The sequence below is a fragment of the Triturus cristatus genome, chromosome 5_1 (assembly GCF_964204655.1).
Source record: "Triturus cristatus chromosome 5_1, aTriCri1.1, whole genome shotgun sequence".
In the NCBI taxonomy this organism is placed as follows: domain Eukaryota; kingdom Metazoa; phylum Chordata; class Amphibia; order Caudata; family Salamandridae; genus Triturus; species Triturus cristatus.
The window spans coordinates 183,465,909-183,493,093 of NC_140587.1; the positions used below are offsets into that span (position 1 = coordinate 183,465,909).

At 45.7% G+C, this 27,185-nt stretch overlaps 1 protein-coding gene across 5 annotated transcripts in view; it reads right to left on the bottom strand.

Moving 5' to 3' along the window:
• The window catches only part of LOC146830611 (ly6/PLAUR domain-containing protein 2-like), a 480,941-nt gene that overhangs the window by 363,027 nt on the left and 90,729 nt on the right, over window positions 1–27,185 (bottom strand). For 2 of the 5 annotated variants that reach the window (XR_014961460.1, XM_085604799.1), the window contains exons 2-3: window positions 12,113–12,232; window positions 907–1,534 (exon numbers count right to left, since the gene is read on the bottom strand). The exons of 1 other annotated variant lie outside the window; for it this stretch is intronic. Coding sequence is in view for 1 of the 4 variants with exons in the window: in XM_085604799.1 (XP_085460925.1) it covers window positions 1,302–1,534; window positions 12,113–12,232 (353 nt within the window). In the remaining 3 variants the exon portion in view is untranslated. Of the gene's footprint in view, window positions 1–906; window positions 1,535–3,443; window positions 3,460–12,112; window positions 12,233–27,185 lie in introns of those variants that run through there. 2 more of the 5 variants (XR_014961462.1, XR_014961461.1) reach the window with 2 other exon arrangements.

A 27,185-nucleotide genomic window follows, 5' to 3' on the forward strand; every position in this document is an offset into this window, starting at 1 on the left:
AAAGTTGCACGATGTTTCTGCATCAATTTGCTTGATAACTCTTTTCATTTTCCTCTCTCAGTGGTTGAGCAAATGGAGACCTTGCTGGAACTGATTGGTAACTTCTACTCATCAGCTGCCCCAGGGACGGGGTCACAAACCTAGTTTTCTTGCAATTCTTTCTTCTGAGTATTTACTCATTTGTGAGACTTATTTTTCTCAGTCAGAATCTCTATGGATGTATGTGTATGCAAATTGTTTTGTTTGTGTAATTATGTTTGCATGCAGTTTTTTTGTGTTTGTACTCATAGTTCTCGTGAAGGCATTCACACACGCAGTACTTCATTGGGTCAGTCAGGTCAATTGGATTGATGTGCGTCAAGTGTGTTGAGTAATTTTTATCTTCGGGTGGTGTGGTTACGCATATTCTTAGTGTACAGTGTTAGGTGTGTGGTTTTAGGAGAGTGTTTTTTTCCGCATCTCCAAGTGTTGGCCTGTTTCTCCATCAGTGGGTATTGTGAAGCCCTTTGAGGCTCTTCCCAATCTACAAGTTTCATTCTTTGCTTGTTTTATGAAAAGGGGAAATGTGTGATAACCTGCTTTTCTTCTCCCAAGTGATGTCATGGGCAGTTATGGTTGAAGGTTTCATGTTGACTGTCCCTGGTAGTTAGGCCTGGGCTGAGAAATCAGTAGCATCTGATCCTGGTTGGTGGTGTCTGACATGTATACTTGTACCCGTGCCTGATTACCTATTAAAGCCTTAAGTCAATCTTCAAGGTGTCCCTGAGTTCCTGTGCTTCTGCACTGACAACTAGCTTCACTTTTATTATTATTTATTTCCAAAGATGTAAAACCAACAGGTTATGGGACTGTTGAGTTCTACCATTGCTTGCAACATTTTAGAAAAAATCAACTGAGAATAGATAATCTGTTTTGGTAGTTTTATTATTCAAAGTGGCGGATAGAGAACTGGATTAAGTGATCCACACCCTACTACACAAATATAATCTCAATACATTCAACTTGGGAGCGGTGAAGATATTCATTTTTACAGAGCAGCAGAATAGCGAGAACTCTTGCTATTTTTAATTTAAAAAGGTACACTTTAAGAAACATCATAGCTGGAGGTATGAAGGTGGAATTTGTGTTGCTTCACCTCAGGACATATCCTGCCTTTAGCACTGCTATGTTTTTGTACAATAAGTTATTGTTGCTGCTAGACAAATAGACTTGAGGGTCATTGTCTTTGCCTGAACACTGTGTTGTTTGCTTGTCTTGTTGAGCATGCTGGTGTCATTCTGTGCAGTATCTATTGAATGTGGTCAAGGTCCAGTCTGACTCAGGACATACATCAGTGCAGCTGAGGTTGCCAGAAGCATGTGATTGATGTCCAGGGGGTTTGCTTTGCTCCTGTCTCCTACGTGGACACCTCTATTATTGCAAAGATTAGTGGAGCAGCAGTCAGTGGGATGCTGGAGCCCAATTTCATCCTTCGTCTGGATACAATTGGCTGCACAGCCCTTAACAACGTTCCCATCTCCATGAAAAGGAAAATCTAGAAGAGAAGATCACTCTGTTAACCATTCAGTTTAAGCACAAAATACAACATACTCTTATTCCCTCCATACCAGTGGGCCATAATTTGTGTTGGGGCTACCAGGGGACTGAAATGTTTGTTTCTGTGTGAACACCCTGAACCAAATTCCACCTCTACCAAGATTTCTCTCTAGAATAGGGAATACATGCACAGACTTGAAGGCCATAGAGAAAACTGCTGACCGGGCAGGAAGAAAAGGGTCAGAGGATGGAAGAGAAAGGAAGGAATGGGTGAATTGGTGGAGCACAGTGGGCTGGAAGAGGCATCTATCTGTCCGAGAGAGGCTTGTCTTCTCTCCCAGGCTGCTGCAGGGGTGGCGGAAGCCAGCGTTGTAACACAACTTGAGGGGGCCACCTGCAAAGTACATGGAGGACCCCTAAGACCCAATCTGGTGCTCTCAGGCCAGGTGCCTGCTGCCCGCGCATAGTGCAGAGGGGCCCTCTGGAACTCGGTTTGGGAGGCTGACTTGGTCAGCAAGGATTGCAACAGATTGCCAAAATAGTGATTTTCTAAGATTTTCTAAGTGCAAATAGGGATAAAACCATGACCTGAAACACCACTGCAAGTAGCAATTAACCAATCTGCTGAATTTGAGTCACAACAGGCCACCCTTTATCCCAGCATTACATCCAGCCACTTTCTCACTGACAAAGATACAAGGAGATCTTGCAGAGCTCTCTAAAGAAATAGCATCTTTATTTTACTCCAGATGTGTCAGCTTTTCTTCAGAGCATTTTGTAATCACTCAAGAATCAGTCGTGGCTGGTGACTTTTTAAAAGTGGTGGGGCTGGGCGTAAAATCTACAAAACCGATAAAGGGGTAATTGGGGCTCTCGCCAACAAAACAATTGCAAAATGGAGGCTAAAATTGTGCATTTTATAGCAAATGTTAGCAGTGCTCTTAACTACCTCGTCCTTGTGTTGTGTTGTGTGTTGTGTGCAGTGTAGTTGGCCATTGCTGTTAGAAGTCAAAACTCCAAACTGCCAGAAAGAATGTCGCTGACTCATGGTCAATCACTGTATAGCTTCAAAATAAATGAAGGCCACTCATGTAATTCTCCTGCCCCGTGCAGCCTTGTGTGACCATGCCTACGGCACGATAGGCGAGACCCAATCCAGGCGCTGATCTTAGACTATTTGCAACAATAAACAGAATAAGAACAGCGCCAGGATTGGTTGAAGCAAGGAAATCCAGTCTTCCATGGGAGACTGGGAGGCTGTATCTGTGATGCACACTGCATTGTCTTCATCCTCCCATTATGAGTCAATCATCTCATTGTCTTTCTGCCAAGGTTTGGCCACATCTTCTAAGACACCTGACGCTCACAGCAGCACAACGGAAAGAGGGGTCTGATCTGGCATAGGGGTTTGGCGATAGGGCAAGTAATTTTTTCCTTAAAGTATGGCATCAATGTCATTTAGATTATAAATGTGTTGTGATATGGCAGCTCGAGGGTGGTGGGTCAGCGTCACTCGCAATCCAATAGAGGGACCGCCTCTCTGTCAAGAATCATGTTTGAAAGCATCTGACAATCTGTGCCCCGACCACTGAATTTGGATGGGCTACCTACCGCTCTACATGAATAATGGTGGGGTTGTGGTCTCGCCTGAAAGCTCTGCTGTTTGTGCTAGTCTGGGCCGCATTGCTGCCTCTGTTAGGCAGCTCCCTAGAGTGGTTCACAGGCCTGGGAACAAGGCTTAGAGGCACCTGGTGAGCAAACTGGTGCTGGTGGGCAGGATGGAAAGCAGCCTCTATGGAGATAGCTTACCCAAGGTGAGGGCTGTTAGTGGTCCAAGAGCATGCATGGGCCCCAGCGACACGCAGAGAGGACCAGGAAGGCTGTGCTGCCAACATTGAATACTATGTGCTAGGGTTCAGGCCCCTGGAGAAGAGGAGAGGTTGTCACCACACACTGGATAATTTTTGCTGGCCGAATTTGCATACGTAAGACATTCAGCTGTCACCCTCATCATACACACAATAAACCAAGCAAAGATGCACAGTGAATACCCCACAGAATGCCTCAAGCAAAATTCCTATTATGACCATCTCCAACATCTGTAAATGATTTACATACAAGGCCTCCCAGAACTCATCCAGCTTTATATGTATACATGTGCATAACTCCTAGTAAAAGTCCCTTCAAAGACACACACTGCCATAAGCAGAGTATGGTAACTAGAAACCACCGCAATATAGATGTGTCACATCAAAATGTATTTAATTCAGCCAATATCTTGTTGAATCACCTCAGGTTGCTAGCAGGCACCCTCGTAACTGACAAGACCCCCACAAACATTCTAAGAATCTTTACTCATGCATCTGCTACAAAAGAACCTATACACACTGAACCTTAAAGGAGACATCTGTAAGTACTGGAAAATACATTATAATAATAGAGATATTACACAGAGTTTCAACATCAGCTGAAACTACCTTTCCGATCAAACATAAGCAAAAGAAAGAAGAAAAAATCAGGCAAGAGGAATACTGGGAGTCCAGTAATATTCCTTCCTTTATTATCATGACCTTTCTTTCTTCGCCGCTCTGCACCCATGAGATAAGTGCCTCCTTTCTCCTGAATTTAATTGGTCAAATGTGCAGTGTTTTGGGTATTTTAATCTACTCGCTTCTTTTTTTTTTCTAGACACAGGAGGGGGTGTGGGAATGCAGCTCGGAGCGGTGCCGGCAATGGCAACCCCCCATTGGGGCGTGGGGGCATCGCCCCACTGCTTTCTCGCAGTGCGAGAAGGCAGAAATATAAATGGTAAAAACTACCATTTTATGTTTCTGCTTCTCACACTACGAGAAAGCAGAAGTGCCTGGCTGGTCGGTCCTGCTCGAGGGCAGGGGGGAGTGGCTTGCCGACTGTTGTGGGTACTGACTGTTTGGTCGGCCCCAGGGTCGAACAAAGCAGTCATGTGCACTCCCTCTGGCCCGGCTAGGGCGCTCTCCGCTGAGCTCAACCAATCACAATGCTGCCATTGCAGCGTTGTGATTGGCTTAGGGCCGGGGAAGGAGACTGCCTGCTGATTGCTTCCTGTTCCTGCAGAAAAGCAGCGGGAACACAGCGCAACGCGGCTGTTATGTTATGTTATGGTAGCTTATATAGCGCATGGCTACCCCAGCAACGGGGCGTCCCAGCGCTTGCAGACAACCAAGTACGTAGCAGTCAGACCAGGTATAGGAAGAGCTCCAGAGAATCGGGCCTAAAGAGTTGAAAATAGCCAGGTCTTAATTTTCTTTCTGAAAGCCAAATGATTTATGACAACATGGGCTTCAAGTGGGATTGTGTTCCACAATTTCGGGGCCAGATATCTAAAAGATCGGCCTCCGGCTCTGCACCTCCTGATCATAGGAATGTGGGCCAGAGTCAAGTCAGCAGAACGAAGAGCCCGGGTGGGGACATATAGAGAACCCAAATTCTGCAGAATTTTAGGGCCCGAGGAATACAAAATTTTATGGATAAGGCAAAGAGCTTTGAATTGAATACGCTGCTTTACAGGCAGCCAATGCAAGTGATGAAGGATAGGAGAGATATGACAATTTTTGGGCAGTCCAAACAGACTACGTGCGGCCGCATTCTGAGCTCTTTGAAGTCTATGAATTGTGGATTGATTGGAGCCCAGCATGAGGACATTGCAGTAGTCGATGTTTGACAGCACCATAGCCTGAATGATCGTCTGACGGACCTGGGGGTTGAAGAATCCCAGAATGGGTCTCAGAGACCGTAAACGGCCGTAACACAGACCTGCTACTTTTTTGGCGTGGGAGTCAAGGTTTAGTTGATTATCGACCATGATACCCAAGTTTTTTACTTCCTTCTTAGGGGTGGGTGCAGGCCCCAATGCAGATGGCCACCACTTGTCGTCCCATTTTAGGGTCTCCTTACCAACCAGTAGCACCTCGGTCTTAGATGAATTAAGCTGGAGACGATTTTCAGTCATCCAGTATGCAATGGCCGATAGATTTTCTTGGAATTTAATTTTGTCGGCATTGGTGTCACTGGAGAAGGAGAAGATGAACTGTGTGTCGTCCTCATAGGATGTTAATTTGATGTTATGGGCCCTAGCCAGAACGGCTAGGGGGCGGACGTACACATTAAATAACGTGGGGCTAAGTGCGGACCCCTGGGGGACGCCATGACCCAGTGGGAACCTTCCTGATTTATACGGTGGAGCATGCACCTGGAAGGAGCGGTCCTTCAAAAATGAGGCGAACCACTCTAGGGCTCCATCTCGGACCCCGATCTCCCACAGTCTTCTTAAGAGGATCTCATGGGAGACCGTGTCGAATGCTGCACTCAGGTCTAACAAAACCAACGCTGCAGTGCCACCTCGGTCTTGCACCTCCCTCAGTTGTTCCGTAACGGCAAGCAGGGCCGATTCGGTACTATGATTTGCTCGGAAGCCATTTTGAGAGTCATCTAAAATACCATTGGCTTCTAGATAGTTGATCAGAGTGGAGTTTACATGGGATTCCGCTATCTTGGATAAGTAAGGTAGCAAGGATATTGGCCGGAAATTTTCTGGCTTGGAAGGATCTAGAGTAGGTTTTTTTAATAGAGGAATGACCTTAGCATGCTTCCAGGATCTAGGTATTGTGGTAGATTCCAAGGTTTTATTGATCAAATTCCGACCTTCTGACAAGATCGGATCCTTATGAAGTCGCGCCATTTCGGGTTTTACAGGATCCTCAGGGGAACCGGATTTGATTTTAACAGTTAATCTATCCATCTGGTCTGCAGAAATCGGTGGGAGGGTGTCGAGAGAGTATGGAAGGTCTTGTGGTGACTCAGCTGTGGAAGAGTTGGGGCTTGCAGCGTTTGAGGGGAAGGATTTATAAATGCCCTCCACTTTATTTATAAAGAAGGTGGCAATCTCGTTACAGTGCGCATTGGACGTAATCATATTACTAGGTCCTTCAGGAAGTTTAGTCATTTCTTTAATCATGGAGAATATTGTTTTTGATTGATTTGTGCTTGACAGAATCATGTTGGTATAGTATCTGGCTTTAGCTATTTTTATTAGTTTGTGATATATTTTTGTAGCAGTCCTGAATGTAATTTTGGCTTGGGGATCATAAGATTTCCTCCAAGCACGTTCGAGCAGCTTACATTGCTTTTTTTGTTCAGCAAGTGTCTCTGAGTACCAGAGGTGAGATTGTCCGCGTTTAGATTTAGATAGTATTATGGGGATCTGCTGGTCTAATGATTTGTTAATCCATTCTCTGTATGTGGCGTCAGCTTCCTCCAAATTCTCTGACCAGATAGGGCATGTAGTTTTCAGGTTGTCTATAAATCGGCTGCTATCTAGTTTATGCCATGGGCGCCTTGGGATAGAAGGCGGGGGCTGTCTTTTAGAGTTATCAGCTACCTGAATGGTGAAATGAACCAAATAGTGGTCCGTCCAGCTAAGAGGGTAAGGTAGGAAGGCAGTAATGGCCAGCATATTAGAAAAGACTGGGTCCAATAGATGGCCGGCTGCATGGGAGGGCCCTTTGACAAGTTGTATAAGTTGGCATGCTTCTAAGTCATCTCGGAGACCTCTCACCGTGGGTATCTCACTGCTTTCAAAGTGAAGGTTTAAGTCTCCCAATAAGCTAAAATTAGCTGAATTCAGCGTCATGGTGGAGACAGTGGCCACCAAAGATTCACAAAAGGAACTTGAGGGACCAGGAGGGCGGTAGATCAGAAGCCCAGTTAGGGTGAAGGTGTCCAGGATCTTAATCTTAAAAAGAGAACTCTCACAATCCAAAATATTGGCCGGGGAAAGTGAGCAAGAAAAGGAAGATTTAAAGATCACTGCTAGACCACCCCCTCTCTTTACAGGTCTATTCTGGATTTGACCAGCTGCACCATCACCACACCGGCCAGGAGCGGAGGTGGCGCCGGCGGTAAGGTAGGTTAAGGATTTATTTTTTTATTGTTATTCAACACCCACGCAGCTGTGCCCCCCCTTCCTCCCACGAGCATGCCGTCCACGGCCGGTATACCAAAATCTAGAGTTTCTGGAGGTGTATTTAACATCGTCCAAGCATTGTGTCCAGTGCATTTCTTTAAATTCTGTCCCCAGGCATTGTTCCCGCCATTCATTTGAGGTCCTCACCTTCTGCTCTGTTGTGTGCGCCAATGCTGAGTACAGGCAGGGAACCGCCTACCGCGGTGCCCCATGCATCAGCACAACTTGTAGCAAGCAGCTGTGAGGCGACGGATCCCCCCACCGGTGTTCCAGTGTGTTGGACTTGGCCCTTTTTGCAGGGTCATCCCTGAACTTTTTGCATTCCTCCTGTATTGTTTCTAACCTGTTGTTGGCTGTTTTATGACTCTGGGCACTTTACCACTGCTGATCAGTGCTACAGTGCATATGCTCTCTATTGTAAATTGATGTATGGATTAGTGACTCCATAATTGGCTGATTTGGTTTACTTGTCAAACCCTAGCACAGTGCACTGAGTGTGCCCAGGGCTTGTACATCAAATGCTGCTGGTGGGCTTGCAAAACTGGTTGTGCCACCCACGGAAGCAGCCTGTAAAAGTGTGTCTCAGGTCTGCCATTGCAGAGCCTGTGGGCAGTCTGGTACTGCCATGCTGACTGGGCAAGTGCACCCACTTACCAGTCCCTAAACCTTCCATTTTCTGCTTATTAATCACTCCTATGGAAGGCCCAAGGGCAGGGTGCATTGTAAGTATAAGGTAGGACATGCCCTGGTGTGTCTGGCATTTCCTAATAGTGAATTACAGCCATTTTCGTTTTTCACTATTGCATGGCTACCTATTCCCCATAGGCAAGAATGGGCAGTTTGATTATTACATCTTATAATCCTAACTGACTCAGGAAACTAGGTAGAAATTCAAGTTTAGGATGCCTGAACTCATAATGATAAAATGCATCTTTTAGTGAAGTTGGTTTTAACATTCTGTGTTTGAAAATATCACTTTTAGAAAGTAGGTATTTTCTTGTCCAACCATCCAAGCCTGCCCGTGCTAGGTTGTGTATTCCTTGTCTGGAGTTTGAGTGACAGGGCCTGGGGGATTCCAGGAGACAGTGTGAGTCAGCACAGAGCTGAATAGAGAGATCTGCATGTAGATGGGTGGGAGGAGTTGCACCTGGGACCTGAATAGGGCTGTGTCTTCCCTCCACAATGCTGGCTCCACCTCCTGTGGTACGTCTGATGTCCCTGGCCTGCACTGTGGAAGGAAAGGAGTCTTGTCAACAAAGTGCTCCAGGACTGACCAGAACTGGTTTGGACTAGGCAAAGGCCTCTCTGCCTTCAGAGAACAAAGAGAAACTGTGTATAAAAAGAGGGACCCAATTCCCAGAACTTTAGATCACTTTGGGAAACAAGAAGAAACCTTTACTGAGGAGAGGAACCAGAGAGCCTGAGGAGAGACTATCCCTAAGCTGAAGTGCTGCTTGGGGGATTGGCCTGCAGTGAATGCCTAAACTGCCAAAGAAAGGAGAGAGGAACTTTGTGTGTACTTTCATAAACTTGTAAAGGATCTCCAAGGGCTTGAGAGAGAGCTTGCCTCCTGCTGAAGTCTCAGGGACAACAGACTTCACCCACCAGCTCCCCTAGAGTTTGGAAGTGCCTGCTGCTGTGCGAGGCTTTCTGAGGGACTGCGTGTCACAAGGAGCTGGAAGCACGACTCACGAAGAAAAAGCGTGTCGCAGCCGCTGTCATCACATCGCCGGAGAAGAGGATCGACGACGCATCATACACCGCCGCATCACCGGGAAGCGTGCTGCAGGGCCTGTAGTGACTCAGAAGAATCGTTGAGTCGCCGCTCGGCTGTCGGGTGTGTACGCATCGTGTCGCATCAAGAAGAAGACGCCATCTTTGTCGCATTGTACCGGATCTTCATAGCATCACGGCATTGCGTGCCGCATTGCCACGGAAGCGCAGTATGAAACCAATGCATCACCTCCCCTCGCATCCCCTACGCATCAGCAGGGACCCGACGCATCACTGTTCTTGCGTGTAAGGAACCAACGCATCACCTTCCCTGCAACACTTTTGTTGTATAGCGTTAAGCATCCTAAGGTATATTGAACTCAAATTGTCGCATTTACCATCTTAAGAGAACTAAGCTATTTCTACCATTTTTAAAGTACAGTATTGTGAATTTTTGTCGTTTGTGGTCTTGTGTTAAATCTATATAAAAGATACTTATTTTTAATATACAACTTGTGTGGTGTCCATCTGTAGTGTTGTCACTGAGTTACTGTATGTGTTCACAAATGCTTTACACACTGCCTCTGAGATAAGCCTGTCTGCTCGTGCCAAGCTACCAAGGGATGAGCAGGGGTTATTTTAGGAGTGTACCCCATTACCCTGACTAGATGGATGAGCCCCTATTTGGTCAAAGGTACCTACCGCTGCCAACTAGAGACCCCCAAATCTAACACAGTTGTTGTACGAATGCTCTGTAAAGCGTAAATTCACTGGGGGCCACCCCATAAACTTTACACATATTCTTAAAGTACTGCAGTGTTTTCTCCTCATACATGTCATCCCTTGTCTGTATTTTTTGCTCTGGCCACGGACGCCCGTCATATCTTAGTCAATGTGGCAAAGTCTGGGAGAGACCACAATGGTATGTCCTATGAATATATGCTTTCCAAAACCACCATGCAATACGTAATACAGTATTATTGCTTGCTTGCCAGCCATCTTGTCCCTAAGAGTCTCTCTATGACCGGTGTAACTGACAGTCGGTATGTCATATCCGATGTCCCTTGTCTCAGGGTCCGGTGCATTAGTAATCCACCTAGCTGTCTATTGTTATTGAGATGCTACATAGTACAATTCCTAATTAGGCGCCCCTAATTCACCCTCAGGGCATAGAACATATACATTGTCATTCTACCTCTACAAGTTAGCCACATGATCGAAGCTAGCACGGACTGCAGGTCCTGAAAGAATGCTTTTTTAGAGGTCACAAGCAGGGCTGAGAAAAAGTATATCAACCTTGATAATATTAGCATTTTGGAAATTGCAACTCTGCCCATTGTAGAGAGCGGTAGTGCATTCCAGAAAAGCAGGAAGTGTCTAATCGAGGTAATCGCCCTACCCAAATTGCCATCGATTAGGTCCTGTTCATCATGATAAACATTCAACCCAGATACTATATTGAATCTGAAACTGTAACCCTGCGAGATCAGTGAACAGTTCCCATTCACCTGTTTGACCAAAGGGAACAGACAAGACTAGCATATGTTGGTTGTACATTCCAATAAACCATTCTTCTAACTCTTCTAAAAGCTGAACGATTTTCTTGTTTTGACTTATTTACGACAACGAGAAAGTGGATGTTATACTCTATGAAACAAATATTGGCTAAACTTATGAATTACACAGCTTTGGCAGTTATCATTGAAGTAAAATTGATCAATGGAAATCTGCCCCAATAATTGTTTATTAATGTATATCATAAGCTGAGATTATATGATCTCACTTGTATTTTCTTAAATCAAATTGAATGCCCTTTTCTGTACATCATTGTGTGGTCTTATAAAATATTCTTGCTTGAAACTGCTGATACAAAATAGTTTATGGTTCCAGCTGCCACTAGTTCGAATTCAGTAAATATCATGCTGGTGGTAGTGGCCACAGGGTCCTCAGGAGAGGGAACTCTTAGTGCCCTGGAATGCTTCTTAGTGCACAAATGTTCAATTTCAGCTTTGGTTATGGTGCCCTTGGTGCATTAGGTGAGGAAATTGCGGTCAAAACTAACTGGTGACCAAAGGGCAATACAAAAGCTCCATAGCATGATTTAACACTTTACGGCATTTAGAAAATTGCACCATTTGGCCACTCTTTTTTCAAAATTTTCTCGGGAGGTAAACCCCCACCGAACCCCCCGTAGGTTGTTCGGGCTCACTCGCTGCGCTCGCTCACCAAAGTGCAGTATGACAATAATTTTATACCCAACCACTTTCAAACGTCACCAGCCGCCACTGGGCACTGGTATTTTTCAGTTTTGTGGGCCGTTTTAACATGGTGGTAGACTCTTCTCCCTAGAGGCACTTACATTATAGTTAATGGGTACCATAGAGGGGCACAACAGGATTCTCTGGTGGCACACAATACTCCATTTGATTCCGAGCAGGGCGATTGCTCCAACAGCCTTGGCTTCCACAGCACTTGAAGTGAGATGCCCTGGCTGAGGTCTGGATGTGCTGCATTAGTAGTCTCCACATAGTGGTATAGCCGCCCACAAGTTGGTAGGTACTGGTGCCACAGGCAGCACCAAAAACAAGTAACTTTAACTTTGGTGCCCCAGCAGGGGTCTATATGAGGAGCGCAGGCGTTGGAATCTGCTTTTATACAGCAGGAACAGCCCTGGTGCAAAGCCTTGGAAAGATTAAAAAGAGCAAATTGTCCCAGGGCACAGGCTCCACTACTTGCTGTACCCCAGATCCACATTGCAGCCATGGGCTACCAATACAAGTATAATCTGACTGTACTAGGGTGACAATGCAACTCACAGCTCAACCTGAACACTCCACTTCTAATCATAATTTGAGAACTTACGGCTATCATCTGAATACAGCTTTGTCTTGCATGTTTCAAATGGATTAGAACAGTTCATAATATCCGTGCATTCCTCCATGGCAGTGGGAGCTGGGCAGTAGTAACACAGTAGAGGATGACCTGGAAAACAAAACAAAGATCATTGCTGCTTGCAGTTGCATTTTTTTCCAGGCAGTGTACAATCAAGCACTGAAAAGTTGCAATTAACAGTAGAAATGAATTACCTCCTGTCAGTCTTTCTTATCCCAGTCCTAATACACCAAGGAATTCTCCTCACACACAGAACTGCTTTCTCTCTAAGTCAATATGAACTGATACAACATTCATGACACTTAGACCCTCCTCTCCCTTAAAAGGCAGAGACAATCATCACACTTCCTGTTATTTCCAAGTCTTATAAGTAGTTTGTAAACCTTGTGGAAGACAAGGGCTCAGAGTAATAAAGACCAGGTCAGTACCTCCTCACCCTTCTTTCTCGTCACGTGCTAACGCAATGAGGATATACCCAAGCATCTGAAAGAGGCGACAAACAAAAATAAAAAACAAGCATTGGCATAGCCAATAAGTCTCGTTTTTGGATCTTATAAGTGTTAAGCCATGAAGCACACAAGCTGCGAGGTTACAAACATCAGAAAGTACATTCAGCAGCCGGTCAGATTTCATGTATCAGCGGTAGCACCAGAATATTTCCACCCTGCATGCCCTGTGAGAAGGATTAAGCAAGACCATTAACAACAGAGATGTGGTTGGTGCGAAGGAGACATGGAAGGCAGCAAGGCAAGGGGTCCCAGCCAAGGCGGGAACCTGGTCCATCAAACAGGAGGTGGTGACTTGAACCATGCAACAGGCCTCATGCACTAATGGTGATGTGTGATCTTTGGATTAAATGGGAAATGAATGGCAATTGATTTACAAGATGGTTTGAATAAACTAAATTTGGAGTACTCTTTTTTTCAATATTAAATTGATGTGCGTCCAAAGCATTTAGAAGACAGAAGTCACCTGCTGCTATGCACTGGCATGATGAGATGCCAACTGAAGGCCACCCTGCACCAGCTGCTGAAGGCAGCCAGTCACCCTGTTTCTCTGCACTGGCACGGTGAGATGCTGACACTCCGTGCCGGACACATGCCCATGCACCACGCCTTGGCCTCTTTCCTGGACTGCAGACGTGGCCCAACATAGGAGGGCAAGAGGTTCTGCAGGGTTAGGGGCAGAGAGGGTCCCTCTGCTTATGGACGGGGTTAGCAGGGGTAGCATAGTCGGGACTCAAAAACATGCTTTGCTACCGCAAGAGCCACGAGCACAAAAAACATGGAAAACGAAGACGGCATTAAGTACAACATGGTTTGCTACCGTGAGGGAGGGAGGGTGATTGGCTGATTATGTGTTGTGCAGCTACACAGAAAGGAAAGGGCCGAGGGAGCAGGCCGGAGCCAGCAGACAGCCTAACGCCAGCCCAGGAACCTTCCCACCCATCTGCCAGCCCTGCATTGTCTGCGGCGGCCTTGTGCGGCACCTGGGCCTTGAAGGGGGGCGACGGGGGAGGCACGTTTTTGGAGCGTACCATGGAGTGGGAATGGGGGATGTGAACGTGGTGGACAAGGAGGCTCTCTGAGCACCACACCGAGGCATACTGTAGACCGACCTCAGAGAGCACTGGCACTGTAAGAAACTCCAGAGAGGACTAAGGGGTCTTGATGAGATAGTAGGCGGGGTTCAAGGTGAGGTGGTCAGTCTTGCACCATCGCAGGTCTCTAAACCGCGGACTTCCAAGTTGTTCCTGTTGCTCCGCCCTCTAGGACGTCCACCGTCTGACTCCTTTGCTTATTTTACATGAAATCTAAATTCCAACCACATTTGCAGCTATTTAAGAGTCCCGCCGTTTGAACGTACCAATACTCGTGACCACACCAAAGCACCGGGAGGGCATGAACTCACAAGTGAGCGCCTGCTGTTCCGTGTGCCAGAATCCTATCAAGGTAACACTTTCCAGCTGTGTGTCCGGGCCAGGAAGAGGATCTCAGGGCTTGCACGTGAGGTATGCAGAGAGGCCGCTCGGGTAATCATTCATATGCGGCAGCAGAAAAGGAAAATGCCGTGTGATCTCCTGCACACCGCACTATGGTGCTCAAACGCCATGAAGGTCAAACTTTTGTGTGACAGTAAAATGCATCCTGGGTGTTGTAGTCAGGGCTTTAAGTGGGATCAAAAAACTGGGGACTCTCTCGAAGAGGCGTCACCGATGTAATTAAGGGTGTCTCTTCAAAACACTAACGCTAAAAATGTGTGCTAAGCATAGTGTGCTGCTCGACTCGTATTTTTATGCTGCTTTCATTGCATCCGCGGGAGGGAAGGAAGAGGTAGGGGAGGAGGCTTTAACAAGTGCGGCCGCGTGGACGCAAAGTGAAAGCAAGAAAAAAAAACACGAAAGTGAAAGCTAATTAGAAAAACAGATGGCCCATGCGCGCGCCGCTGCTCGAAAAAGCACGAAAGTGAAAGGTAATTAGAAAAACAGATGGCCCCTGTGCGCTCCGCTGCTCGCTCCTGCAAGGTGGATGCTGCCAGACACACGAGTGTACAAAAAGAGCAGACCGATTCCAAAAGGTAATCTCCTAGAGCAGGACATGCGCGCTGCGCTAGGCTCCACCTAAAGCAGACACAATATACTGCCACAGCCGTTGAAATTTTATATTAATATAACTAGCATTTATCACTGATGCTAATTGGTAAGTTCCAAAATGTGCTGATTAGCAATCACAGATTTTCAGGTTATAATTGGACATAAATGTATTTAGTAGAGCATGTGACTGCCAAGCAAATGAAAATTATGGAAGCTATTTTAATAGTGGGGAAGGGGATGTGATAGCTGTTTTCTCTTCTGTTCGCTTTAAACGAGCTAGAAACTGAGAAAAATGCTAACATAGCCCGTGTTTCTTCCGTCCTCCATCTTGAAGTGATATCGTAACACATCACGTGATAAATGGTGCTATTGTTTTGTTCTAAATCAAGAAATTCCAGCTATGCTCTAATGAACACTGAATGTCCGCAGAGACTTCTCACCACACTGTACCGAATCAAGGAAATCCCAACAATACCAGGCTGTTGTTTGTACAATTTATCAACTATAATGCTGGAATAAACTGTTAGAATGACAACATTGGACTAGTGGTATGGAAGAATGCTCAAGCGTATCCTGTAATAAAATGTTCCTTCTTGCTCGTTCCTCATTGGTGCATATCCTGAGATTCATGTACCTGTGTAGTAGTGTATAAAAAACATTTTCTAAAGTCCTATAAAAGGAATCCCCCTTTCTCTGTACCAAGAGGTCTATATTCCCCAATCTTAAGAGGAGAATCAATGCTGGATTTTCCATAGAACTTTACTGAGTTGTTTCCACTTATGATTTGTATGCTTTGCTTCTAAACTTACTGATGGTGCATTTTCCGCAATTTGCCTATTAATCATTCTATAAACCTTTGAAACTGTGATCCTGTGTCACTGTCATTCATACTGAGAACGCCACAGCTCTGTTCATGGAAAGAGATTACACATGCATTGGAGACAGGTCGAATCTGGGAGCACCAAAGCATTTAAAGGATTGCACCATTCCCAGACCAAGCCATTGGCGTGCTTTTGGGCATGGTAATAAAGGACTGGTTTGCACACCAACAGATCGGTCTTGGTGTCAGGAAGGTTGAAAAAAAAATCTTTTTGGAGGAAATATTGGCTTGGATAGTGAGGAATTTTTGTGTGCAATGAAGAATCCCACAATGTGTTAGGACCGACAGAAGGAAGACCAGGAATTCGGAAGTAATGAAGATTACTGCTAAGTAACTGGGTCATTAATGATTGTGCAACGAGAATATTATTTAAGCACAGTTCTGTGTGGACCAACCTAGGAAGACTCTGGGTCTTATGTAGGGTTTGACAGGTCGGAAAGAATGCAATAAAGTAGAAGTCCTTCTACCCTGACAAACCCATGGTTTTTCCACTATATTTAGAGTTAGGGAAAACTCTTGGGGGCATATGTACAAGGAGTTAACGCCACCATAGTTCCAATTTTTTTAATCGCCATATTTACAAGTTGCCACTAACTGCGGTTAGCGACAGTTTGTTGACAAAATCGTCAGTTTTTCCAACTGCCACTTCTGTTAGCAATAGCTAACGAAAATGAGCTTCAAGGTAGGCTTTCCAATGCAAAAACAGCCGCTAACTCCACTTCCCGATATTTTCAAGGGATTCCCGGTCTGGCAATACCTTCCAAAAACAGCCGCTAAGGCCGTTAGCTGCTGGATTTTGAGACCAGAAAAAAGGTGGTTTTAAAAATGGTGATAAAAAACAGTACATAAAGGAGACTACCCCAGAGCCTCATTTGCTAACCTACTGATGCCATGGAGGTACTACTCTAGCAGCTCGGAGCCCCAAGAAGACCACCATAACAACCACTGTTACTGCCTCCAGGACCACCACAGAGACAGCGCCAAAGAAGACAGCGGGTCTATTGTCAATGCACCACCCTGATAGACCTCACGCCAGAGGATGTGATAGCCCACTACAGGCTTAAAAGGAGCTCCATCCTCTGCATACTCACCCAGATAGCCCCCAGGCTGTAGGCACCATCACAGTGTAGCACCAACATCCCTCCACAGACAGAGCTATTAGCAGTGCTGCACATGTTGGCCTCCGGTACTTTCCAAACAACTACTGCCAGAGTTGCTCGAGTCTTCCAGTCATCCTTTTCAAGGTTCCTCCCAACTGTCTTGGATACCATTATAAGTCTGATGCCACAGCACCTACACTTCCCCAACACTGCGCAAGAACAACTTGACACCAAGCAAGGCTTCAATGCCATTGCTGGGTTCCCGCATGTGCTGGAGGCAATTGATTGCACCTATGTTCTTCTTGTATCCCTATTGCGGACACTGCACACATCTACAGGAACAGGAAGCATACACACTGCATGAACGTGCAGGCAATTGTTCACCAATGTTGTTGCTAAGTTTCCAGGGAGTGTGCATGGCTCTTACATCTTCCGACAGTCCATCATCAATCAGCGGTTTGAGAATGGCACATATGGAAATGGACTGCTTGTTAGTAAATACTAACTGAACACACCACACACCTCAAGTCCCCAAACATGTAGCTCAAAAATGTGATAATGCACATGTAGCAAATGTAATACAACATGCCTTGTAACAGGTCCACCTACCATACAAAAGAACCCAAGGGACTGCGGTTAGTGGGGGTATCCTTGTAGACAAACTTTCCTCAAAGGTCCTGCCCCTCCTTCACACATTTGCAAATGTTGGGAGAGGTGGGAACCAAGTAAGTGTGATGGAGGGTCAGGACCTATGAGGAAAGTGTGAACACAAGGCTACCCCTACTAACTGCAGTCCCTTGAGACACATTAGATCCACCTGAATAGGCCGCACAGAAAACACTACAGAACTGGATGGGAGGTACTCTACCTTTTGGTGAGAGTGCAGCTGTCTGCGCCCTCAATTGAGAACAAGATAGGGAAACACCCCCACTGAAGACCCAGGGAGCTAAGCCCATTTCACCATGAAGAAAACTCAGGACCCATGTGGGCCACCCAATAGGGGTGAAACATGTTGGCATGACATGAGGACCATCATCTCCTGAAGACACCCATTCATTTTCTTTCTCACATCCCCTGCGACTCAGTCATCAAAGGGATACGTGGAGATGGAGGAGGATTTGTAATCTTCAGACCCCCTGGCTAATCTCTCTTAAGTGCACCCTGAAATATGGTTGAGCCCACCCTGACCTTTAGGAGTCAGGGTGAACCCAATGATGAAGCATGGAATTGCGTCCTTCCATGCATTTGAGTGGCTGACGCCACGAGAATTCAGTGCCGAGCTTTCATTACTTTGAATGGGATACCTCTGGAGAATAGTATTTCATTTGGGAGAACGTATCCAAACCCAGGAATACCTCTCTACCTTTGAGGGTTAGGTGCAGGTTGAGGTTCAGCAATATAATGCACTAAAGCTGAATTAACAATGTGTGTCGAATGTTAACTGACACACACTGAAATATTGATGGGTATTACTCAAACATGCATACATGCAAGTCAAAGTCAATTCATGCACAAGGACATCAATGCATATGTACGTTGTCATCACATGTCCCAGTGAGTACATTGCATCAGGTAGCAGTGCCACTGTCACTCAAACACTGACCCACCTTTGGGGCAAGGTGGATGTAATTAGCCCCCAATGACGTCAATGTTTTGCAGACAAGGAATCTCTCTCCCAGCTACCCTCAGCACAATCACTCACAATGAGGCAAATAGATGATGTCCCAAATTAGTAATCATCAAAAACTTTAGGGGGCAAGATGGCAGCTGACTGACTTCAGGGAGGGCAGCGCTGACCTTCCTATCCCTTTGTGAATCCCCACTGAGAATGGACGATTAGTTTAAAGGGTTATGCCTCGACGGATCTGCTGTGAGGCTGCTCGGACCTCGCAGGCTCCTGGTGTTGTAAGCTTTTACAGAACTGTAACTGGCTTTGCTTACATGACCGCCCTTACGAGGTTTCACACAGCGGCGTGCAGCCCCTACCGATTACAGCGACTCTGTGGCGACTTCTCGTGTCCATCCGGCAGTGGTCACTGCGGCTTCAAACTAGGATGGCCCCGAAGTCAACAAAAACTGTGAAAGATCAGAGTGCCGCGAAGGACGTTAAGGATATCAGAGATGCTAAAGACTCCAAAGATGCGGCCAGGGAGACCAAGGAGAGTAAAGGAATCCCGGGAATGTAGGACACTGGTGCAATCTCCGGGCAGACGCGGCGTGGTGGCCCCAAAAAGAGAGGTGAGGATAACAAACTGCTGGATGTCGGTGTGGCGGGCAGTACAAGGCTACGTGCTGCGACCGTCGTTGCCGCAGAAGGCACTATGCGCCAGCTGTCGATTTTAGAGGCGTTTGGGGCAATAAATGCTACAGCGATAATACCCCCGTGTAATGTTTGTTCTCCGGTCTGCGCCCCCGCTCCAATCTCTATCGTATCTGTCATACCCAGAATCAATCTCGGTCTACGGATGGTCTGGGCTATTGTACACAGAAAAATGATTTTCCAACAGCCGGTCTGGTGGATTCTGGGCCGGGTAGTTCTTGCCCCTATTCCTCGCCTCAGATATCTGAAAATCTAGAGGAGGGCTTGGAGCTAAGTGGCGCTAGGCGTGTGAATGGAAAGGTGGATGGAAATATGTTAGGCGGACCTCAACCCGCCTTAGGGATGGAGGGGCAAAACTCTCGGATGATGGTTACTACAGCGAGCGGACATAGCAACAGCTTGGATAAGGAGAAAAGCAATGACGCCTCTGGCATTCGAGACAGCCCAGCAACAGTCGATGAGAAAATAGCTAACCAGTCAATTCAAGGCCAGGTCAGTATATCCGCACAAACTCAATTAGTCCCAGATACACTGGAGTTTGATGATGGCAATCTTAGCAGCGCACCAGGCGAGCAGAATAATCAAGGGACTATATCTACCTGGTCGAGCGCACCCCTGCTCTCCCCAGAAGGAGATAAGTTCTTCTCTCTGAATGATGATTCGGACACATCTCAGATTAGTGAGCAGGAATCATCGCAAGAGAGCGTCTCAGGGAGTGATTCCCCAGCCACACAGAAGAGGCACCTCAGTCAATCTATGATCTCTAGACGACGGGCCAGGACCAAAGGTAGATCCTCGGATTCAACTAGCAGGTGGTTCGAATGGGACTACTCCGCATCTACGCTGACAGCTTGCACCGGTAGCGAGCCTGATTTAGGAAATGAGTTACAAAGCGGTACAGGTGAAACCAGCAACTCTGGCAATGCGCCTCCATCCCCGACACTGGAGTTATTGTATGCGACTCTTAAATAAATGCAGGGGAAGGCAAGGCAGGAAAGTAAGAGATCGCAACTTGCCACTAAGAAAATTCAGGGGACCATTCGCAAAACGAATAAGTTATATACGGACATGTCGGAATGAATAACCCATGTGGAAGCGCGAACTGTTGCAGTGGAGGAGGAGGTCGAGAAATTGCATATATTTAAAGCTCCACAATAAAAAGCAAAACAAGATGTATGCTGGAAACTTGAGGAGTTCGAGAATCGGCAGCACCGTAACAATGTCCGGCTGCTTGGCCTGGAGGAAAACGTGGAAGGAGAGAACATTATGGCCTTTGTTGTGAAGCTACTGAAGGGCGCTTTCCCAGATCTCACCCATTGGAATTGGGAGATGGAAGTACAGCGGGCTCATCGTTTCCCAATGTTTAAGAGAACCCAGTCGAAAAATCAAGGAGAACGACCTAGAGCCATATTGATCTTTATTGGCAATTTTTTGCTAAGGCAGGCCATTATAGATCGGGCTAGACCTGACTCAAAAAGAACATTTGAGGGCCACACCTTCTTTGCTCGGTCGGACTTTTGCCACACAACGGTCGAGCGGAGATGGAGGTTACGACAGAGGATTGCCTCATTTCAGGGGGTGGGCTGCAAAGCTTTTTTGCTCTTTCCTGCACAGCTTAAGGTTATTTATAAGGGGCGGGGTCAGAATGTTTTTCCCTGAGATAAAAGCTCAAGAATTTCTTACAGAAGTGACTGAATCGCGGGGGGAGAGGGCCCTAGGTAATATTGCAGAAAGGGGGGCAACAGGGAATGATTGATGGAATGATCGATGTTTTTTCTTAAGATGCTAATTGAATACGAAGCTTAACTCTGTTAGTTAACATTTGTTATTAATGCTCTATGGGGCATGGGGCAAGGGAAAGTTTATTATGAGGTATATTGTTTGTCTGCTGCTTAGGTACTTTTCCTGCTGGAAACCTGGGGGCTGGTGCTTATTGATTGAATGATTTTAAGGATTTGTTCATCGAGGCTAGGCAGCATCTGGTGTCAGGGGACACTCGGGGGGTTGGGAGGTTGGCACTGTCGGAGCTGGAACTTCAGCAGCCATACTTAGGTCATGTCTGACCTAATTGCCTGTAAGGGATGTAGGGGGGGTTGGGGGGAGGGGAGGGTGTTCTTTTGGAGGGGTTTGGTGGGGGTTCAGCACAGTATGAGGTATTACGATTTGCGAGGTCAATGAAGGAGCGGCATAATTGGATACAAAATGTTTCTGTTTGATTATCTAAGGAGATTCGAATAATGAGTATAAACATAAATGCAGGTAGGGAGAGACTAAATGAAAACAGGACTTACTCTAAAGAAATGAGAAATCCTAAGCCATGAGCTTGCGGATTCTGACAGTTAACATTTGTGGGCTAAATGACCAAAATAAGCGAAATAAGGTGGCAATTTGGCTGAAGTCTCTACGTGTAGATTGTCTTTGTGTTCAAGAGACACATATAGAGGGCAGCAGAGCTTGTATAATGGAACAACTGGGGTTTAAACTTTTGGCACACACGACACAGGGTTCTCGTACTAGGGGGGTGGCAATTCTCACCCGGAGGAACGATGTGAGGGTTCTTAGAAAGACCGCAGATCAATGGGGTCGGTAGGTGGTGATCGAATGCCTGATAAATGGATGCAAATTTACTCTCTGTTCGTTGTATGGATCAACATGTGATGACCCAGAGTTGTTAGAAGAGCTAGACTCTAGTCTGGCCATGTGGTCCACCCTTATGATTATTTGCGGGGATTTTAACATCAATGGTTTGAGGGCACAGTGGAGTATGCCAGGAAGTAAGTATCTTGGGAAAAAAAGAAGGGTTGGTCTCGCCTTAACTAACCTAGTTTGCAATAATGGTCTGAGAGATTTATGGGCATATTTGAAACCCTTAGATTCAGGTAGCACCTTTTCTTCAGCTCCGCACAAGGTTGTTTCCCATTTGGATTACTTTTTTGTCTCAAATCAAATTATTTCTAATTCTGGTATTGAGATGCATCCTCGGTTAATGTCGGATCACAACCCACTAGTTCTTACAGTTAATCTCTTGGTGGGGGAGAAGCAACATCTGGGATGGACCTTTGAACGGAGGTTGTTATATGATCCTGACTAAGTCGTATTCATGAAGGGCTGGATAAAGGAATTCTGGGATTTTAACCTAGGGAGCACTAGTGAGGTAATAGTCTGGGATGCTTTTAAAGGGTGGTTGAGAGGTGAAACTATTAGTTATAGTCTAGTCTGCGTCGCCAAAAGAAGGAGCGACAGCGGGAGATGGATGTCAGGGAAAAATTAAACAAACTGGAAGAGGCTTTAGCTACTGCCATCAGCACGGGCGGACCGATAGATAAAATAACACTTCAGCTGGCTATAAATAAGGCTGAGGCGGGGGTTCATTTTGCTACGAAAGCAGCAGAAATCTATCTGGCAAAAAAAGAGCACTGCCATGAATACAACGAGTGGGTGGGACATACTTTGGCTATAAGAGTTAGGCAAAAAATGGCAGCCGGGGAGATCTCTGAAATTTATGATGCCGAAGGGAAGTTATAACAGACGCATCAGGTATCCAAGTGACCTTTAGGCTTTTTTATCAGAACCTATATAGCAGAGGACCATCAGTGGCATCCCTGGGCATTCGAAAGTTTTTAGACAAAGTAGCTGTACAGAAGATAGACTCTGCTGATAGGGAGAAACTCGAGAGGGTGTTCTCCCATGAGGAAATAATCGGGGATTTGCAAGACTTGCCATCTGGAAAGGCAGTTGGTCCAGATCAGATCCCGCTGGAGTTTTATAAAAATTTTAAGGACTCTCTCGGACAAGATTTGATTGAGGTTATGCTGCTGGCTCAAAAGGGGGGGCCTGCACCTGAGTCGTGGGTGGGGGCAGATGTTGTAGATTTCTTGAAAAAAGACAAACCAGCCAGAGAGCAGGGCACATATCGCCCTATCACACTATTGAACAGCGACGTTAAAATCTTCTCTACGGTAATGGCTACGCGATTAAATGGCATATTAAAGAAAACTATCCACCTCTGTCAACATGGGTTTATAATGGGTCGTGGAACCACACAGCATGTACGGCGGGTGATTACACTCTTTGACGCAATGGAAGTCTCAGTAGACCCTATGGCTGCTTTGTTATTAGATGCTGAAAAGGCATTCGATAGGGTCTCCTGGGACTTTCTGTGGGAATCAATGAGATGGTTTGGGTTGGGGGAGGGGTTTATTAAATCCATCCAAGTGCTTTACTTGGCACCCACAGCTCGCCTAAGGCTAAATGGTAACTACACTTTTCCTTTTAACATCCAGCGGGGGACACGGCAGGGGTGCCCATCTTCGACCCTGCTATTTGCTATCTACATGGACCCCTTAATTCGGCTATTTGAGACTAACAATGGAATTTGCCCAGTGGTATGTCAGGGTGTGGAATCTAAAGTCCTTGCCTATGCCGACGATGTGGCCATTATTACCGCGGATCTGCTCTCGGCGTTGGCAGTGGTCGAGGTAATTGCACAAGAATTTGGCACCTACACAGGGTATGCACTTAATAGATCTAAGACTCAAGTTATAAAGAACCGATTTGTCAACTTCGAAGATCCCCGTGTTACAGAATAGGCAATATATTTAGGTATAAGGATTATGTCTGATTTAGAAAACTTGGTGGCTTAAAATATTGAGCCAGTAATTAGGAAGGCGAGAACGGATTTTAATAGACTGAACAACCTTCACCTGTCCCTTGTTGGACGGTGCAGCGTTGTTAAAAGGATGTTTTTACTAGGCCTGGGCTACAATTTCGTTCCGTTCGTGGAAATTGCGATAATTTGACATTTTCGCGTTCCGCGGAAAGCGCGAAAATGTCAAAATTTCTGCATTCCGCAGCTTGGCAATAATTTGTTTCTTGCTCGCGCTGTAAAATAATACATTCTCGCACGCGCGCGATCGCCTTACCTGAATCCCTGCGTTCGCCGACAAGTTTTCTTGATCCGGTCGCGTTCTCCATGAGATGTTGTACTGTTTTTAGCCATATGCGCTGTCTCGCGACAGTTCGCGCCCGCAGTGACGTCATGCGTCGCGTGATCACGTCTTTCTTCTCGCGATCATGCACCGCGAGACAACTGAAAACAAGATGGCCGCGCCCGCGAGCAACCACATGGGTAAGTTGGCGAGCCGCAACCATGCAGAAAATCTCGCGAACATGCGGGAAAAAAACTTTCGCATCTTCGCAATATTTCCGCGTGCTTGCGATAATTTTTAACATTTTCGCGATAATTTGCAAAAGTGGATTTCGCAAATTCCGCCCACCCCTAGTTTTTACCAAAGATTTTGTACTTGTTTAGGGTGATTCAATTGGAATTTAAAAAATCCTGGTTTATTATTTTAGAAGGCTTAGTTAATCGATTCGTTTGGGCACATGGGAAAACTAGGAGGGCTCTTCGGTTTATGTCTTTGCCACGGGAGAAAGGGGGGTTTTCAGTTCCTGATTTTCGAAGTTATTACTGGGCAGCCGCTCTTCAATACATGGGTATATTGGTTTGGTCATGCCCTGAGGATATGGATGGGGAAAGACAGCTCCCTGATGTCTACAAGCTGTTATTGGGGTAACATGCAGAGAACTGTTTCTGGAAATTCATGGAGCCTAGTTACTACAAGAGGACAAAATTCAAGGCTCTGCTATCTGCTTTTAAGATCTGGGGGGCTCTAAAAAAGAAGATTGGTTTGGGGAGACTTCATCATTACACTTTACTCTATAAAAACCCCACCCTTCTGGAAATTGTTTCTGACGAGGTCATGGCAGGATGGGCAATAAAGGGAGTCCGAAAGGCTGATGATCTAATCGGGAAGGAAGGGTTTTGCCGATTCAGGGATATTCAGCTGGAGTTCGGGCTGGAAAAGGGTAATTTTTTTAAATATGTGCAGCTGCGTAGCTTTTTTGGCATAAAGATTGGGGGGGTTAGCAGGTTTAATAGTAACGTAATTATTGACATTGTGCAAGACAGTGTTAAGGGTACTATCAGGCTAATATATGCAGGATTGATCAGCTTAAAACAAGACGACCTAGCTAAACATGAGAATAAATGGGTGGAGCACGTGGGGGCCACTCCAGATGTGTTTACAAAATCTTTAGAGCTTGACTGGACAGTTTTGTGTTCTGCCGGGCTTTAGGCGCAACATTTTAGAACTGTTTTTTCTCTATACTACACTCCGGCTAGATTAGCACAGTGGGGGGGGGGGGGCTACCAGGGCTCACCTGTCCCCAGTGTGGGGGGATGGCAGCAGATCTCGTCCATATGTTTGCAACTTGCAAGGTTTACTGGAATCTATTATGGAATTTTTAGATCGGTCACTTGGGTTGAAAACTACATTAACCCCCGAATTAATTTTGCTGGGAATAAGCAATTCAGAACAAAATGAGAGGGCTTATCAATTTCTTTTTGTTGCTATGGCTGTGCTAAGGATTAATATTGCTTCTGCCTGGTTAGACCTTCTCCCCCACCTTTCAGCAATGGCTTGCACGGCTACTCTCTATATATGCATTGGAAAGAGCGATTTACGAAAGGAAGGCCAAGAAATCGAAGCTGCTAGGACGGAATATTTGGGCTCCCCTAGCAAGATGGAAGGAATCAGAATAACTGATAGGCATTAGAAGAATAAGCTAAGCATGATGTCGGAGCTAATTGGATGAGCTCAGCTCAAATGTGTGCTCCTGCGAATCGAGACCTATGCCTTTTATTTGTTTGTTTCCAGTTCCCTTTTTTATTCTTCTTTGTTTATCTTGTATGTCCGCTTCCTTCTAAAAACCTTGCATTGTTGTAGCTTTCTATTTGGTTGTGTTTACTGTGCTGATATATGTGGGGAAAAAAATGTCAAAATTCAATAGCGAAATAAAAAAAAAAAAACTTTAGGGGGATGTGTCAGCAGGCACATGTGCCAATTGTGCACCCCATTAAATATTTGCACATGAGAGAATCAGTATGTGAAACGGGCCTGTAAACAAACTGTAATCTAGTCACAAGTTAAACATACATCCTTACAGTCACAACATTGAGGCAATACTCAGGATCCAGACAATGCAACCATGGTGATGTGTAGGCTGTCAAGTATAGGCAATTCAATTTGCATTGATGCTGGTCAATTGTCTGAAGCTACACATGACAAACCTGAATTTCCAAAGTAGCCCAAATCACATACCCCAAAATAGAAACTCTGCAAAATCAGCTGGCACAAATACTAATGGACACATCTTCCCATTACATGTTACAAGTGATCAAGGATATTCACTCTCTCCATGGCTGATGACACTTTTTTAATTTTAGGGTGTGTTTTGGGGGGTCAGTTATGAATGTTAGGGTGTGTTTTGGGCTCAGAGATGAAATTTCATCAAATCCTGTTCATCTGAGGAACACCTTGCATTTAGTGCCCAATTTTGGCCTCCTTAACGCTATAATTTGTTCATAACCGCTATGGAAATTAATCGCTAAATACATGTAACAACACTGAATACTACCGCTAGAGCCAATTTGCGTGCAGAATCTTACCACATAGTCAAACAAGCATTGGCATAGCCAATAGGTCTCGCCTTTGGAACCTTATAAGTGTTTAGCAATGCAACAGTTGATGTTGCTGCACCAAGGATATTGTGCTGCATAACTAAATACTTATAAGGTCCCAAAGGCGAGACCTATTGGCTATACTACTACCAGATACTTAAATGATTAACTGTGTTCTAGCAAGATTCCTAAGAATTATTGAAACCTGAGACATAGCACGGCCTCTTGTTCTCTTTAGGTTAACCAAGTTATATGGCGTGAGACACTTAGGTACAAGCAAGAATAGGCTGGGTGAGACAGTCACACCTGATAATGGGTAGGTAAAAGAAAACCTCTGAATATGTAGTGTGAGACACCAATGTCTGACCGGAGACATATATATATGAACAGACTGAATGAGACACTTGCAATGGACTAGAGACATCCGAAGAGCCCTGGTGAGACACTCGCACTGTACATGGGACAGTCTGAATCTCTGATTCGGACATGGTAGACAGACCGACAGGAGTAGTGGCAGAGCCCAGCATAGTTTCAATGAAACACACACATGTGGCACGAGACAGCCTGGGACACCCTGCATAGACAATGGGGTACACACCAACCAGAGATCAGCTACAGATCCCTGCAT